The 17306-nt window shown below is 51.2% G+C and overlaps 1 protein-coding gene across 6 annotated transcripts in view; it reads left to right on the top strand.

Moving 5' to 3' along the window:
• Nucleotides 1-17306, top strand: part of TPCN1 (two pore segment channel 1) — a 59064-nt gene that overhangs the window by 35973 nt on the left and 5785 nt on the right. For all 6 annotated transcript variants that reach the window (XM_044930108.2, XM_044930107.2, XM_006053003.4 and 3 more), the window contains 15 exons: nt 1296-1384; nt 3376-3410; nt 3941-3999; nt 4251-4350; nt 6594-6710; nt 6991-7115; nt 7919-7967; nt 8449-8512; nt 9745-9789; nt 12774-12830; nt 13250-13303; nt 14387-14459; nt 15790-15897; nt 16203-16274; nt 16763-16852. In XM_044930108.2, the coding sequence (XP_044786043.1) occupies nt 1296-1384; nt 3376-3410; nt 3941-3999; nt 4251-4350; nt 6594-6710; nt 6991-7115; nt 7919-7967; nt 8449-8512; nt 9745-9789; nt 12774-12830; nt 13250-13303; nt 14387-14459; nt 15790-15897; nt 16203-16274; nt 16763-16852 (1137 nt within the window). The remainder of the gene's footprint in view (nt 1-1295; nt 1385-3375; nt 3411-3940; nt 4000-4250; nt 4351-6593; nt 6711-6990; nt 7116-7918; nt 7968-8448; nt 8513-9744; nt 9790-12773; nt 12831-13249; nt 13304-14386; nt 14460-15789; nt 15898-16202; nt 16275-16762; nt 16853-17306) is intronic.

Here is a 17306-nt window from a genome sequence, read left to right as displayed (position 1 = left end):
TGAGTCACTTAGTGATTAGGTCCCTCCTGCACTTGGCTAGGTCACGGTCCTGATCACTTCCCTCTGCCATTCGACCCTCACAGAGAGGAGGGTGGGCCTCCCACTGCAGGGCGCTCTCCCATCATTACCTGTGCTTCTCTGGGGCTCCCGGCACAGTATCTGCCCAAACACAGCCTGCAGCAGGAGCTCAGTGAAGTCTGCGCGACTCAGCAGGCAGTCCTGACACCTTCCCTGGGACTGGGGGACTGAACTCAAAACAGGCCATTAACCTAAGTTCAAGCTGAGGTGTTTTTTTTTTTTTTTTTAAATGATAGTGTTTGTTTATTTTTTGTCAGTGCTGGGTCTTCATTGCTGCACGGGCTTTTCTCTAGTTGCAGTGCGAGGGCTTCTCATTGCCATGGCTTCTCTTGTTGCAGAGCATGGGCTCTAGGCGCTCAGGCTTCGGTAGTTGTGGCTGTCCAGCTCTAGAGCACAGGCTCAGTAGTTGTGGTGCATGGGCTTAGTTGCTCTGAGGCATATAGGATCTTCCCAGACCAGGGATCGAACCCATGTCCCCTGCATTGGCAGGTGGATTCTTCACCACTGAGCCACCAGGGAAGCCCCCGACTGAGTTTTGAGACTCCATCTAGAAAACCTCTTGGCTGGGGTCCTGTGAATGAGAGCGGACTAGCCATTCACTCTTGGTGAAGTTGCTCAGTCATGTCCGAGTCTTTGAGATCCCATGGACTATGGTCTACTAGGCTCCTCCATCCATGGAATTTTCCAGGCAAGAGTCCTAGAGTGGGTTGCCGTTTCCTTCTCCAGGGGATCTTCCGGACCCAAGGATCAAACCCAGGTCCCCCTCATTGCAGGCAGACACTTCACCGTCTGAGCCACTGGGGAAGCCCACGGGGTCACTCTTGGTTCCCCGTCTGCGAAACCGGAGACACATGTCCTCAGACTGAGTGGCCCTGAAATGTCTTCCTGCATCCCGTGCAGACTGACCTCGGCACCCGAGGCCATGCACCCGGCTTTGGCCTGCCTGCTCCGTCCCTTGCAGGCACTTGCCTGCTTGGGCTCAGCAAGCGCCACGCCTGCCCTGGTTCTTTCCCCATCACCGCCTGAGTGGAAGTCCTAGGAGATCACTGAGCATGCCGTCACAAGCCAGGGTGCGGTGGGATTTAGTGTTCCAGGGGTTGGGAGCACCAGGCCCCCATCTCAACAGGGCATCCTGCACTGAGCAGTCCCAGACCATGCCCCTGGGCCCCAGCCCGCCGCCCGCTGGCCCTCACCCTCCTGGCCCTGTCTCCCCCCAGCAACCTGCGTCAGATGTTTCAGTCCCTGCCGCCCTTCATGGACATCCTCCTGCTTCTCCTCTTCTTCATGATCATTTTCGCCATCCTCGGTGAGTTTTTTCCTGAGCCCCAGTACGCAGGCACTCTCTAAAAGCAAACTCATCGTTGAGAAAAAAGGCACTTTGATGGTTTTAGAAATTCTGGAAGGTTTTCAGAACAATAGAAACACTTGTGGACTCCCGCTTAGGAAATTTGGGGGGAAGAAAAAAATAGAAGCCACCTTTGTAACCTTTCTTGATCTCAGTTCCCTTTTGCTCCCAGGGGTGCCCCTGGCCTTTATTCACGCTGTCGTGATCCAATACGTGAACGTACCCACGTTTATTTATCACTTCCTCCGTTGGTGGGCATTTTCCTCTATTGCAGATCACATTGCTGCGAACATTCTCCTGCCTTTCCCAGCGCGCACACAGGGGAGTTTCTCTACAGCATATGCCTGGGACCTTAGGGTCGACATAGTTCAGCTTCACTAGGTGTTAAAGCAAGGTCACGCCCTTTCTAACACCGAGGAGGCCTTGCCTCTTCAGATGAGATCAAGTATTGATGACTCCCACATTCAGACACGGGCTTTAGACAGTGGTGGTCTCAGAACACGGCAGGGAAGCCCAAGGTCCCTTCCCTGGTGCTCGGATGGCAGAGACAGTGGAACCAGAGGGCCGTGACTCTAAGGCCCCTGCCAGTGCTGAAACCCCCAGACTCTCGTGACACTCTGTTCCCCAAGCCATTAACTCCCACCTACCCCACCCCACTCTGGATAGAATTTCCTTGGTGTTCCGAGGGGCTGACTTTCCTTAGGGGCAGAGTTTCAGGATTTCAAGGACTCAGGGGAATAGCCCATTGCAAGAGGGAGGAAATTAATGGTGCCCCCACCTTGGACCCTCAGCTGCAGAACAGTGGGGTCCCTTTGAAGTTGTTACTTGGCTGTCATATTCTCAAAACCAAAGATTGCAAACCAGCAGTCTGGGTTCCAGACCCAGCCTATGGATGAGTTTTGTTTGGTCTGAAAGTGTTGAGCCAGCATTTTATGTTTTATTTTATTTTATTAAGTTTTTTTTTTTTTTTTGATGTGGACCATTTTTTAAAGTCTTTATTGAATTTGTTACAACATTGCTTCTGTTTACATTTTTTTGGTTTTTGGGGCACGAGATATGTGGGATCTTAGCTGCCTGATGGGATTGAACCTGCCCCCCGTCCACTGGCAGGTGAAGTCTTAAAAAAAATTAATTTTTATTTTTATTTAATATTTATTTTAAAATGTTTGTTTATTTGGCTGCTCCAAGTCTTAGTTGCAGCATTTGTGATCTAGTTCCCTGACCAGGGATCCAACCTGGTCCCCTGCATTGGGAGCTGAGTCTTAGCCTCTGGACCACTAGGGAAGTCCTTTGAGCCAGCATTTTTAAAAACTAGATTTTTTAACATGAAAATACAGATTTCCAGCCTTAAAATCTTATTTTTTTTTAAACTTCTATTTTTTAAAAAAAATTGACATGTAATCGACATAACACTGTATTAGTTATAGGTGTACAGCATAATGATTTATTATGAACATACTGCAGAATGATCTGGTTAACAACATCATCTTTATACATACATATAGTTTTTTTTTCCCCTTCTGATGAGAACTTTAAGATCTACTCTCCCAGCAACTTTGAAACACACAATAATGGTATCATTAACTAGAGTCACTGCTTTGCACATCCAGCCTTTGTGTTTTTTGGCTGCACGGTACAGCACATAGGATCTTAGTTCCCTGACCGGGGATCCCCAGCCCCCTGCAGTGGAAGCACAGGGTCCTAACCGCTGGACCACCAGAAAGGTCCCCAACTAGCCTTTTTTAATAATCCCTTCAGTGGTGCTTGAATCACGTTCCTGAATGGCAGCAGGTACCTGGTGCCTTCAGTCAGAGCATGCATTGTGCTCTGCCTCGGTCCCCACCACACCCTATGCTTTCCCTCTGCCCATTGCTCTCATTTACATTTATTCATATTGACATCTGGGTTTGGGACTTCCGCTCTAACCTATGTTTCCCACCACCTTCTTCTAGGTTTCTACTTGTTCTCCCCTAATCCTTCAGACCCCGTAAGTAATCAACGCGTTTGTCTGTGCCTTGCTGTATGTGGGGCCTTTTCACTTCAGGCCGGGCGGCTGGACTGACCTCCCCGCTGCCAGCCGTGTTAGGAAGGGATGCCCTGCTTGGTTTCTCATCGCTTATGGCACCTGAACGTTCAGTTCCTTCTTCGAGCGCCAAGGGCATCCCCTGTCCTATTGTTGAGAGGGATGTTTCCAGGATCAAATCTGGAACACTGAAACATTTTGGCAGAGGAGTGGTGGAGGAGAGCCCAGCTCATTGTGCAGAACATGTGCTTCTCTGGGAGACAAGTCCCAAGGCCAGGTGTCTGCTTCTGCCAGAAGCATTGAGCTCAGGAAGGAGGAGGCCTTGGACTCCGAGTTTGCTTGTTCCTCTGCCATCCTTAAGGGATCCCGAGGGAGGAGGAGGAAGGGGTGGGGGAGGGCAGGGCTCTGGAGATGACCCACTGCACACACCCTGTTCCGGTGGTGTGTGCCCTCGGCTGGCACCCATGTCTCCTCTGGCCCTCCTGTCCCCACAGTACTTCAGCACCCTGGAGAACAGCATCATCAGTCTGTTTGTCCTTCTGACCACCGCCAAGTAAGTTTGGGCTCTGCTTTGGCTTCTGCCTGCCCTCTGGTAGTGCCCAGGGTTGTCTCCTTTTCAGCCAAGGGTATTCCACATCTTGGCTCAGACAGGTGCTCAGGGCCACCATGAGGGATGGGAGTGGCCTGGTGAGCTGAGAGTAGGGGAGGGGCGGGGTGGGGGGCGGCAGGCAGAAAGACGGATGTCCTTAGAGAAAGCAGAGACTGGCAGACATGGGCCTTGCGGGTAATGCTCTGCAAATACAGCTTCCCAGATGTGATGATGCCCTCCTACTCCCGGAACCCCTGGTCCTGCGTCTTCTTCATCGTGTACCTCTCCATTGAGCTGTATTTTATCATGAACCTGGTGAGTGGCCTTGGCTTCTGTTCTGTGGACCAGCCCCAGCCATTGCCGTGCTGGGCATTGTGGGGATAAAGGTAGGGGTGGCCATCCACCTCCGAGGGTGGAACATAGGGGAAGGAAGTCGTAGACCCTAGTCAGGTGTGGTGTGACTAGGAATGCCCTGTCAGGACTTGAGTTCAGCCGGTTACCAGCAGTAACTAGCCTCTCTGGGTTAGTGCTGCTGCTGCTGACAATGCTAGAGCTTGTCATTCGTTCACTCACTTTTTCATTTATTTGACTGCACTGGGTGGGTCTTCATTTCGGCGTGTGGGATCTTTAGTTGTGGCATGCGGGATCTAGTTTCCTGACCAAGGGATTGAACCCGGGCGCCCCGTGTTAGGAGCACAGAGTCTTAACCACTGGACCACCAAGGAAGTCCCAGAGCTAGAGTTTAAACCAAAACTACCCTGGAACCTTTTCCTTCTCACGGCAAACATATAATAACTGGAAAAGCTGACACTTATGAAGCCTTAGTCAGGTACTATGCCAAGTGCTTTATGGATAGGGGTTAAATAATTTAACACTCAAACCCTAGATGTCTTACTATGATTCTCAATTTATAGTTGAGGAAACTGAGGATCAGACCGATAGGGTGAGTCAGCTTTGCCTGCACAGCTCGGGTGGCCAGGTGAGCTGGTCTGATTCCAGAGCCCTGCTCTTAACCACCCCATCCCACTGCACGCACATGCCAGGAATGTCCTGTGTATTTCTACCCTGTTTATTATGAACCCCTGGGAAACCCAATACAGAACACGTTCCTTTAAGGACAATGTGTAGTCCCCATGCACACTGGGAACTTTGGAGGTGTTTTTGGAGGCTCGACTGGCCACCAGGAGTGTTCCTGCCATCAGCAGATCACCTTCTCCCAGACCAGGCCATCAGGCTGGTGCTGAGACCAGAATTATAAGGAAGAGGACTTACCAAGTCTTGCATTTATTTTTATACTTCTGATGAGCATCCCCAAACCAGTCACCACAGTCAGGCCAGGTATAGAAATGGAAAATACTTTCTCTGGGGGTAGACTTGTGCTTTTGCTGCTAAGTCACATCAGTCGTGTCTGACTCCTTGCGACCCCATAGACGGCAACCCACCAGGCTCCCATCCCTGCCTTAAAATGTGATGTCTTAAGCAGGAAAATATTTTCTTTTTTTAATTTCTCAAGACCCAAAATAAGTATGTTGGATATCTGTTTGTACACCTTAGAATTCTTTTGTACCATTGTTAGTTTAGAATCCTAAAAATAGCGTTATGTGTAATTATTTGCTTTAACAGGTATTTTGAACTGTGAAAATACAGGGTATGAGTCAGCCACTGGGGGCCCAAACCTGGCCTACCACCTGTTTTTGTCAATAAAGTTTTATTGGCACATGGCCATGCCCATTCATTTGCATATAGCCTATGACTGCTTTCATGCTACACCCACAGGGTTGAGTGAATTCTACAGAGACCATCTTGCCTGCAGAGCCTCACATATTTGCTCTCTGGCCCTTTACAGAAAAAGTTTGCTGACTCCCTTGATCTAAAGGGAAATGTAGGGGGCCAGTTTGAAGGGATGGAAAGGGAAATATATTTCAAAATATTTTTGAAAGAAAGTGTTCTCAAAAAGGCTTCTTTCAAATTCTGCTCCTGCCCTCCCATTGCCCTCTGATAATGCAGGCTGTGTTGTCTACATGCTGACTTTGGAACTGGGCACTTCCAGAACCTTGTGCCCTTGGGTGCAGGCCACCTCTCGCTCCTCATTTCTAGGGCCACACAGACTCAGCAGGAGAAGGAACATGGGGACAGGGGAGGAAGGGACAGCGATGTCCCTCCCTGCTCTGAGGTTGGGAGGGCACAGGATGGGCACACAGCCTCCCCGGCCGTCACACAGAGCTAAATGGGGCAAAGGCCCCAGCGTGTTCCCCTCACAGCTTCTCTCCCCTTATAAAACTGCCCAGGCAGGGATGAGCTACAGGCAGAGAAGAAAAACGGGGGGAAAATGTAATAGTGTTTTCACGAATCTGTAGAGGGGAAATTTACAAGCGGCAATGAATGACCTTCTCCTAAGACTTGGAGATGAACTTCCTACACCTGGCCAGGGGAGAGGCTCTTCTCAACCCGCCTTCCTAGGGTGGCTGGAGGAGCGCCCTCTGGAGGCTGGGGAACTGTTCCCTAGCTCTCTGAGGCCCAGTCGGCATGGGTACCAGGTCTCTGCTCTTCCCTCTCAGCTCCTGGCCGTGGTATTTGACACCTTCAATGACATCGAGAAACGCAAGTTCAAGTCTTTGCTGCTACACAAGCGAACCGCCATCCAGCACGCCTACCGCCTGCTCGTCAGCCAGCGGGTAGGGGGGTTCCAGGGCCTGAGCCAGGGAGGGGGGTTGGTCCTTGTTCTCCTGCCCTTCCTCCCCCCTACCTCCACCCCACCTCCCAATATCTCCTAAGCGTAGAAGGGACAGCAGCTTCAGAAACCAGGGGTCCTGCCCTTGGGAGAACAGAGAGAGAACAGGGTGCCCTGGGATCCCACATGATGCAGGACATCGGGCATGGCTCCCCCCAGGGGAAGGGGCAGCTGGACTCTGCGTTTACCCGTGTTCCACGTGGCCATCTTCCCTCTCTCCCCAGAGGCCTGCCGGCATCTCCTACAGGCAGTTCGAAGGCCTGATGCGTTTCTACAAGCCCCGGATGAGTGCGGGGGAGCGCTATCTCACCTTCAAGGCCCTGAATCAGAGCAACACGCCACTGCTCAGGTGAGAGGGATCCCAAGTGGGTGCAGTATAGCCGAAGGAGGCATTGACAAGAGGCTCTGGGGTGCCTGGGCGGGCAAAGAGGCTCTTAGACACTTGGTTTTCTTTGCAGAGCTTTTTATGCACATAGACCCTATTGCTCAGGATTCTTTTTACAAATGACAGAGTCCAACCCACGTCCAATTTAAATTCACAACAAGAAAGGAATGTATTGGCTAGTAGAATGGACTGGCCCAGCTGCTCACCCTCGAGCCATGAGCAAGCTGGGTAGTTGCATGTGAACAGATCCACAGAGCAACCTGAACAACACGCACAAACACACAGCCCTGGCACAGCCTCAGAACGGGCCCCGAGCTGTCCATGGTCAGTCGTGGTCTTCTGACTGCTGATGACCAAAACCCTTTTCTTTTCGATTTGAGAAGCAGCAGGCCTGCTGTAGAGATGAGGGTGAGAGAGCTCGGTCTGGGCTGACCGCTCAGCCCCCGTTGTTCTAGTTAGTCCTCTGCCAAAGGGTGCTCCATCCTTGTCTGACAGTGGTAGTCATTCGGGGGCTGGCTCTCTGGGGAACGCAAGCCAGTGGTTGTCAGTGTAGACTGAGTGGATGAAGTATCAATAGTCTGGGGGAAGGAGGAGATGAAAAGCCAGCAGGTACCCGTCCCCTGGGCCCCAACGGGCTGGGACTCTCAGACGTCACCCCCTCCACCTCTCGAAGGTGACCATAGGCAGGTGGGTGTGAGAACCACTGAAGCTCTGTGGGAACATGCCCTGATTTTTTTTCTTTTGCCCTTTCTTGTTGCTTATGACAGCCTGAAGGACTTTCATGATATTTATGAAGTTGCCGCCTTAAAGTGGAAGGTGGGTGCTCTCCGGGGAGGGACCAGGCCGACGGTTCCATGGGAGGGGGATGAGGCCGGTCCAGCTCTCGGCTGGGCGCCGTGCATTGTAGAGAGAACAGGTGGCCCCCGGCCAAATCTGCCCATCCCCCTGCAATATGCCGTCCTAGTTAAGAGCCCTGAGTCTCAGACCCTATTAGTTGCTGTGTGGCGTCCGGCAGGTTATGGAACCTTTCCGAGGCTTGTCTCGCCTGGGAAGTGGGGCCATGAGAGCCCTACCCTGCTGCGTTAGTTTCAGGATCATATAAAATAATGCCAGTGCACAGCACACTGAAAAGGCCGGCAGGCCTCGGCTGGCTTGGTTGTTCTCTAGATCCCTGAGTGTTTTCATGGTTTCGCGAGTTAGTCAGAGAGCAGGAAAGGAAAGCGGCACCCTGGCCCCCAGGGCTGGGATCCAGTCCCTGGGCCTAACTCTCTCCCCCACGGCCCTGTTCCTCGGTCAGGCAAAGAGAAATAGAGAACACTGGTTTGATGAGCTTCCCAGGACAGCATTCCTCATCTTCAAAGGTAAGGCTGACCTGAACGTGGCGTCCTGACTGCTGGGGACGAATGGAGGTTTCCAGAGGCCACTGATGAGCATTTAAAGAACATGACCAGAGTGGGGGTGTGTGTGTGTATGTACACGCGCACATGCATATGAACTGTCTGTGTGTGTACAAGAGAGTGTGATGACCCCAGCAGAGAATTACTATTGGACTAGGGAGGGAAATCAGTAACGTAAAAACCAAACAAAAAAGAATTGTGGATTATTTTTTTGACTATTATTGAATAGTTCAATCAATACTGAACTATTATTCGTTGAAGGAAATGTATACAAAGTTAGATAATTAGAAGAAAAGGAACGTCTCCCACACAGAGATAATCAGTATTAATTTTCTGATGTGTTTTCTTTTGTTACGGGTTATTTTCTATGCCTTTTAAAAACAGTAGAGGGGATTACATTGTACATTCTGTTGTGAAACATGCCTTTTACAATAGAGTTTTTACCTTCCTCTTGTATCAGGATATATAGTTAGTGTATCTGATCTCATAGTGATGCTTGTATCATATAAAATTAAAATTTTTAACATGAGTCCACCATATCATTTACCTAGTAGTTTTCTCTGAATTTCATGCCAGTTTTGAAGTTCCACACAGGATATGCTTAGCTCATAGGGGTTACAGTTCAGCTGTTTTGAACAAGAGTTAAAATGGCCAGACTCCCCTGGCGGTCGAGTGGTTAAGATGCCGTGCTTCCAATGCAGGGGGCTCAGGTTCTGTCCCTGGTTGGGGACATTCCCCATGCTGCTCAGTGTGGCCAAAAAAAAAAAAAAACAGTTAAAATGGTATATCCTATTTTGGGATTTCTCCCAAGATAGGATAGAACTTTGAGCACAGCTGTTAATATTCCGTGTTCTTTAGCGAGTTTTCCATTCCATTGGGAAGATACGTTATTCAAGTGGATGAGTAAACAGTGCCAGGTCTAGGCCAGGAGCAAACTTGAAGTTTCAGGAGCAGCCAGCAAAACCTTGTTCTGCTCTGTCACAGCTCCAGGTTGCCCAGGTTCTTCCCAGAGCAGTTGTTGCCAATGGCAGTGTTGTCCAGGGGCATAAGAATGGGTGTTCCTCTGAGAGCCGGCCCTTCCTTTTTCATCCCCTGGACATAAACACCCCATTTGCTTACATGCATGACATATGTGGTTGGTGATTATGTACTTATACGTGAGAATTTCACTGTTACCATTTCTTCTCTTCAAACAGGAATTAATATCCTTGTGCAGTCCAAGGCCTTCCAGTATTTCATGTGTAAGTGTGAATGCCGCAGCTCTAGGTCTCTGTCCTCCTGAGTCTTACTGCTCCAGAAGGTGGAGGGGCGAGGGATAAGTCATGCCATTGGCTTTTCATCATAGAAAACTCCAAGCACGTGTGATGGTGGAGGGGCTGTAATGAGCATCCACGTACCCATCCCCCAGCTTCAACAGTGATCATCTCCTGGCCAGTCTTGCCTGTCCATCTAATCCCCTCATCCAGCTCATCACCCCTTCTCCAGACCTGGGGTTTTGGGAATCAAATTCCAGAACCACAGATTGTGGTTGGTTGACACGTCACTTTGACCTGTTTTAATCTGTAGGTTTCTCCCCCATCCATTTTTTTCCCTCTTGCAGTATTTAGTTGAAGAAGCAGGATTGTTTGTCCTTCAGCCTTGTTTTCGCATGTTCCTCTGTTGCTTATGTCCTGTAGTTTGGTAGTTAGAGCTAGAGCTGTGTTGTCCAACATGGCAGCCATTAGCCACACATGGCTATTTGAACTTAAGCCAACTAAAATTACAAATTCAGTTCCCATCACAGTAGCCGAAGTTTGAGCACTCAGTAACCACATCTGGTTAATGATGACCAATGGGACTGCACAGATGCAGACTGTTCTACTCATCCAGAGGTTTGGTGGGATTCACCCTGTCTAAGGAGGTCTGGTTCCATTTAATGGGAAATGGTGTTTAGAGATCACAGTCAGAGATGCTAACAGTATGTGTTGCTTGGAGTTGGTTATTGTTTCCAGGACTTTTCATGGACAGAGGTAGGATTTTGTTTTTTTCTTTTTTTTTTATAAAGATAAACTAGCTTGTGAATTTTTCTTGATATAATTTTGGACTATAGGATTTTTACCTAACTCCATCATCCTTTCATATCTAAATTCCCAGGCTAAAAATCCTAGTTCCCAGCAATACTGACACAACCACTCACTTGCTGTATCTCACAGTCCACACCGTGTCTCCACACATAGTCCACTATGTGGACTCGACACAGTCCACATGGAGTCTCCAAAGAACAATACCAACACAACCCTAACCATTAAAATTGTTAGAAACACCACTGCAGGGATAAACATTTAGATGACTATGTCTTAAGGTCACCCGGAATAGTTTTTCTCCATGTGGGTATGTCACCATCTAGATGCGTGTTTAGATTTATTTCAAAAAAATTTTGTTTTTTAATGTTTCCAATGTTGTGTTGGTTTCTGCCTTACAATAACACGAATCAGCCATAATTATACATATATCCCCTCCCACTTGAACTTCCCTCTCCTCCCACACCACCCCTTTAGGTCACCATAGAGCACCAGCCTGGGCTCTCTGTGTTAACAGCAGCTTCTCACCAGGGTCCACTTTACACGATAATGTGTCTGTGCTGTTGTTTTCTCTCCACGGTCCCACCGTCTGCCTCCCCCACTGTGTGCACAAGTCCATTCTCTACATGTGCATCTCCATTCCTTCCCGCAGACAGGTTCATCAGTGCCGTTTATTTCTTTTTTTAAAACAATGTTTAGGGGACTTCGCTGGTGGCCCAGGAGTTAAGACTGTGCTCCCACTGCAGGGGGCGGGGGTTTGATCCATGGTTGGGGGAACTGGGAGCCCACACGCTGTGTGGCACGGCCAAAATAAAATGAAGTGATGGAGCATTTAAACATTATTTTAGAGATTGCTTTTTACATTTAATTTTGCTTTATAATTATGTAAATACATATATATATGATTACAAGTCAGATCTACCAGACAAAATATATTCAAGGAAGTCTCATTTAATCCTATCACCTCCCCCAGTGGGTAACTTGTATTATACTTGATCCTTCCATTTTTAAAAACTGTAAGTAGGTGCATATATGCACATTTTCCTGTCTTAAATAAACTAGCACAGTTTATGTACTTTTTTCAGCTTTGCTTTTTTTCAGTTAACAATATGTCCTAAAGACCACACCATATTAATACATAGAGATGTTCTTCATTTTTTAAAATATTTAAGTGTTTAATTGCTGATGATAGTTTTTCCTTTCTTTTCTATGGATATTATACATTTCATGAATTTTTTTTTTAACTTGTTTTATTTTTTTAAATTGTGAAAGTGTGATAACACATTTACAGGAGACTTGGAAAATACAGAACAAAGTTACATATGGTTCCATTATATATTACAATTATATATTAATTATATATTACAATTAAGTAGATACATTAAGATTTTTAGTTGGAGTTTCAATATCAAACTCTTCAAAAATTTAGTGATATAGATAGAAAAGTAGAAGGATATAGTGGACCTGAAAAGCCCTATGAACCAGTTCAACATAATTAAGATTTATGGTTGACAGTATACCACTTCATGGATGTACTCATAGTTTACTCATCCAGCCTCCTGTCCATCATTTAGGCTGTTTCCCGTTTCTTTGCAACCACAAATAGCTTTTCAGTAAACAGCTTTCGGCATATGTCATTCTGTTTTTGCCAGTGTCTCATTGGGGTGGATCCCAGAAGCGGGATTGCTAGACGAACGGCCAAGTGCATGTCCAAGTTTGCTAATTGGTTCCTGGAGTCATTGAAAGAGCAGATGTCTCTAGGGAGAAACAGATGTCAGTACTCAAACCCTTTGTATGTGGTCCATCTTATACATCAGCTTGGAATAAGCTGCAGGTTTTATGGAAACAGTTTTTAAAATTTTTATCAATTAAAATAGTCCAGTTGCTTTACAGTGTTGTAGTAGTTTCTACTGGAACATCTTAACGGTATCCCTACAGTGACACAGAGCGTGTCTTTAGAAATCTGTAGCTGTTTTCTAAGTGAAACCACCGGTCGATGTAGCTCATGGTAAAAGCACTCGGCAGGAAGGCACCTGTTATCTGGGTGTAGGGAGCCACCCTGCATTCTCTCAGAGTTGCCTATAAACTAACCAGGGGCTGCAGCTGTGACCTGTGGATTTCCGCACCCACCTGTGCTCGCTCTCTCATGAGCCTGTCTGTTGCAGATTTGGTGGTAGCGGTCAACGGGGTCTGGATCCTCGTGGAGACCTTCATGCTGAAAGGTGAGCCCGGCAAGGGGACTGGCCTGTCCTGTGGGCACACCTGGCCCACCTGTTTTTTTTAAAGATATATATTTATTTATTTGCAACTGTGCTGGGTCTTTGTTGCTGGGTGTGGGTTTTCTCTAGTTGTGGAGAGTAGGGGCTTGTCTCCGTTGCGGTGCACAGGCTTCTCACTGCAGTGGCTTCTCATGCTGTGGAGCACGGGCTTTAGGCACGTGGGCTCCGTGGTTGCGGCACGTGGGCTCGGTGGTTGTGGCTCCCGGGCTCTTCGAGCATGGGCTTAGTTGCTGCCCTGCATATGGGATCTCTCCCAACCAGGGATCAAACCCATGTCCCCTGCACTGGCAGGCAGATTCTTTAACCACTGGACCAGGGAAGCCCCTCGCCCACCTCTTCAACTGCTGCCCCTCTTCTTACAGGTGGGAACTTCGTCTCCAGGCACGTGCCGTGGAGTCACCTCATCTTTCTGACTAGTAAGTTTCTGACATGGCCTTGCTCTTGTCCTCGCCACTGGCTGGAACCTCCTTCTGGGTTAGGGTCTCCTGGCTCTTCTCTAAAGCAGGGAAGTGTCAGCAGCAGGGAAGCAAAAATTGAGTCTGATTCTCCCCCGTCCCTGTTCTAAACTCTTTGGTGGTTGCCCACTGCCCTTTGGACCAAGTCCCTGTGCTGGGCGTGACTCACAGGGCCACGTGGGGCCCCTTCAGCCTTCATTTGAGGCCTCGTCTGTCACCAGCACCGCCCCGCCTTGTCCCCCAGAACACATCCTGCTCCCCAGGACCCCCTGCCCTCTCTTACCCCTGGGCCTCTGCCTGGGTGTCTCCTCTGCCAGTGCACTCATCCCCTCACCACACCCCTCTGCCTGACACCCCTCTCCCCCCATCATGCCTAAACATTAGACATGACTAGTAACGCTGTGTCCCAAATTGTTTTCATTCTTAAAAAGTGGGACTTCGACTGCCTTGATCAGTGCCCTCTGGCATCCTCTGCGGAGTTCAGAGTAGCATAGGGACTCAGCACACACACTCGGGTCAGAGGGCCCTGGGGGTCCATTCCCGGCTGTGCCTCTCGTGTGACCCGAAGTCCCCTCCCCAGCTCCCCCTTCACCTCCTCCTTTCATCATGTTCCAGGGACTCCCACCTTCCTTCTGCCTCTTAAGCAGGCCAAGACGACATCTAGGCTGGCCCCTGATTGTTTCTAATGTAACACCTCCCCCAGTGTAACATACTCATTCCCTGTCTTCCTCTAAACTCTAAGCACCCAGTGCAATGCCTGGCACAGAAGTCATGCTCAGGAAATATCCATCGGATGGACAGACAGTGCCTGGCACCCCCCATCCCCAGACAGAGCACATGCTGGTCTTGTTAGTAGGCGGCCCTGGTTGGGCAGCATCTGGGCCTGGCCCTGCTCCAGGGCCCACACTTTCACTGGGGATGCAGGTGGGATGTGGGTGTCTGCAGGACACACGACCAGACCTCAGGAGAGTCCTGAGAAGAGACAGGCCAGGTGTGGGGGAGGCCACAGTAGGGCCCCTGCTCACTGCCTCCTCCTGCTCACAGTCTACGCGGTGGAGCTGTTCCTGAAAGTTGCCGGCCTGGGCCCCATTGAATACCTGTCCTCCGGATGGAACCTGTGAGTACAGAGCATGTGTCGCTCCTTTTTTTTTTTTTTTAAATATTTATTTGATTATTTATTTGACAGTGGAGGGTCTTAGTTGTGGCGCCCAGCGTCTTCAGTCTTTGCAGCATGTGGGATCTCTAGTTGCAGCATGTGGGATCTAGTTCCCTGACCAGGGATTGAACCCAGGCCCCCTGCGTCGGGAGCAAGGAGTCCTAGCCCCTGGACCACCAAGGAAGTCCCCAGAGTATGTTTCTCAACCACGTCAGAAACTCTGATGAAAGCCACTAGCCCTCTCCCTCCTCACCCACCACCAGAAGGTCCGAGGCCAGCTTGGGTCTGTCTCCTGGAGGGGTTCTGCCTGTGGCTCGGGGCACTGCTGGGGTCAGGGCCTCATCTTCCTCCCTGGGACCACCCCACCTGTCCCTCCTGGATGAGGCCTCTTGGGGGGTCCTTAGGCTGGCTGGCTCTTTCTGAGTCACCGAACCCCACACCCCTCCCTGACAACTAAGCTCTCTTATCCTCCATGAAAACCAAAGCACTCACAGAGGAGGTGGCACGCAGCCTGATGCATGGTCACCATCGAGCTGGAGGCCCCTCTCCCTGTTCCAGAGGCCCCAAGAGGTCGCTCACTGCCCACGAAAGTTAACTTACCTGCAAAGTCAGGCCACGCTCATGTGGTCTCGGGTCATGAGAGTGAAATAGGTTAGTAAGTAGGGAGGAGCTGGGCAGAGCAGCAGGTTGCAGTTGGCAGGTGCAGGGCCTTAATATGTATCTGGCGGGGGCGGTCCTCTATCCTGCGTGGGGGGAGCTGGCCTCAGGGGGCCTCCACTGTGGTCCTGCCCCACCCGCAGTCCCTTCACCAGGGTCACTGGTGTATCCCGTGTCTGCCGTGAGACCTTCAGGAAAGGCTTTCCAACCCCTGAGGGGCGTACTGTTGACTGAGAGGCCCAGCGACGCCAGCCTCAAAGACACCCGACGGCGGCAGGAAGCTGGCCGGCTGCGGGGCCTGCAGCTGCCTTTGCGGTGGTTTGGTGTGTGGGCTCCAATCATCACGTGTGCTCAGAGTCATAACCAGAGCGCCACAACCTCTGAGGGTCCATGGGGACCCTCTGAGCCCCTACTGCACCTCAGCACTGATTTTTTGAGTCTCGTGTCAAGAAAAACCCTCCCTTGCTCTCAACTTTCCCCTGGCCACCACCGTAGGAAATGGTACACGTTTGTAGAAACCTGGGGACGTTGTCCCTTACCAGCTGGGGGGTCCCCCTGGAGTGGGGGAGCCTGGGGGGGGGTGGTGGGCTGAGCGGACCTCCGCTTCTCTTCCTCCTTCCTTCCCCATCCCCAGGTTCGACTTCTCTGTCACAGCCTTTGCCTTCCTGGGACTGCTGGCTCTGGCCTTCAACATGGAGCCCTTCTACTTCATAGTGGTCCTGCGTCCCCTCCAGCTGCTGAGGTGATGGCAGGGCTGGGTCTGGTGGGCGGGCAGTGACCAGACAGAGCCCGAAGGCTCACCGGCCGGGTGCCGGAGGTGGCCCGTCCCGTCCTGCCCCCAACGTCCTGGCACTGCCACCGCCCTTCCCAGGGTGCCAGTCACCTAAGCCAAGTGGCCAGCTGGTGACTGGGGGAGAGGAGGCACTTGGGGGCAGAGAGGCCCCAGGCCTGCCCTGACCCCACCCCCCGGTGCACTGTACTGGCCAGGCTGCAGCCACGCCCGGCATCTGCAAGTGACCTGGCCGGCCTCCCTCTTCCCTCACTCAGGTTGTTTAAGCTGAAGAAGCGTTACCGCAACGTGCTGGACACCATGTTTGAGCTGCTGCCCCGGATGGCCAGGTAGCGCCCTGACTCGGGGCCCCTAGGGCCAGGCGCCCTGAGGCTTGTGCCCTCTCGGGGCGGGCAGCTGGGTGGATTGTCGCGGGGGGTGGTGGAGGGGCGAGGAGGAGTCCCAGAAAGGACGGACATCTAGGTTGACCACCACGGGTCTCCCTGGCTCCACTTGTCTTCACTGAGCCGTCTGAGATAGTTAGGGAGGGCGGGGAGCTGTCAGCTTCACTTACCACCTGTGTCTGCCTTCACAGGTAAGGGGTGACTTGCTGGTCGAGGGGTGTCTGGTGCGCGAGTCCTCACCCCGGCCGTTCTTCCACCCGCCGACCTGAATCCGAGGCCCCTCCCCTGCAGGCACTCTCCAGCTGGCGCACCTGGCTAGGGGCACGCATCTCCCCTCGGTCAGCTCGGGGGTCTGCAGTGCCGGGGCCGCTGGGCAAGCTGGGCTCTCCTGCCGGGCCCTCGATCACCCTGTGCCTTCTGACCCTTCTCCCCAGCCTGGGCCTCACTCTGCTCATCTTCTACTACTCCTTTGCCATCGTGGGCATGGAATTCTTCTGTGGAATCCTCTACCCCAACTGCTGCAAGTGAGTTCACGGCCGGGGCCCCCCGGGGGCAGCCTGCGTTCCTGGAGGGTCCCAGACGGGACTGGCACAGCCATCTGATTCCCCCGGGACCCGACTCCCGAAGCCACCGCACCCGTTACAGCCCTGGGATCGCTGTGCTGAGCTTCCAGGGCTTGTCAGTCCAGTGCAGCAGCTAGGGGAGGGGCCTCTCTGAAGCGAGGACATTGAGCCAGTCGCCCCGTCCCCCAGGCAGGCTCAGGGAGCCTCTCCCCCAACAGGCCTCCGTCAGCTTTCCCTTCATGCTGAACACTGGAGGCTGCTTCACCACTGGAGTGCAGGCCAGGGGCCCGTGGCTTCCTCCTCCTTGTCCCCGGGGTGGCTGGGGCTGCAGGCAGACAGGTCAGCTAGGGGCCTGACAGGATGAGACAGATACACGCAGGAAGGACAGAGTGGGGAACACAACCTCCCGTGATCC

Source organism: Bubalus bubalis, chromosome 17, assembly GCF_019923935.1.
Source record: "Bubalus bubalis isolate 160015118507 breed Murrah chromosome 17, NDDB_SH_1, whole genome shotgun sequence".
Taxonomy (NCBI): Eukaryota; Metazoa; Chordata; class Mammalia; order Artiodactyla; family Bovidae; genus Bubalus; species Bubalus bubalis.
This window is presented reverse-complemented; position numbering and strand designations above follow the sequence as displayed.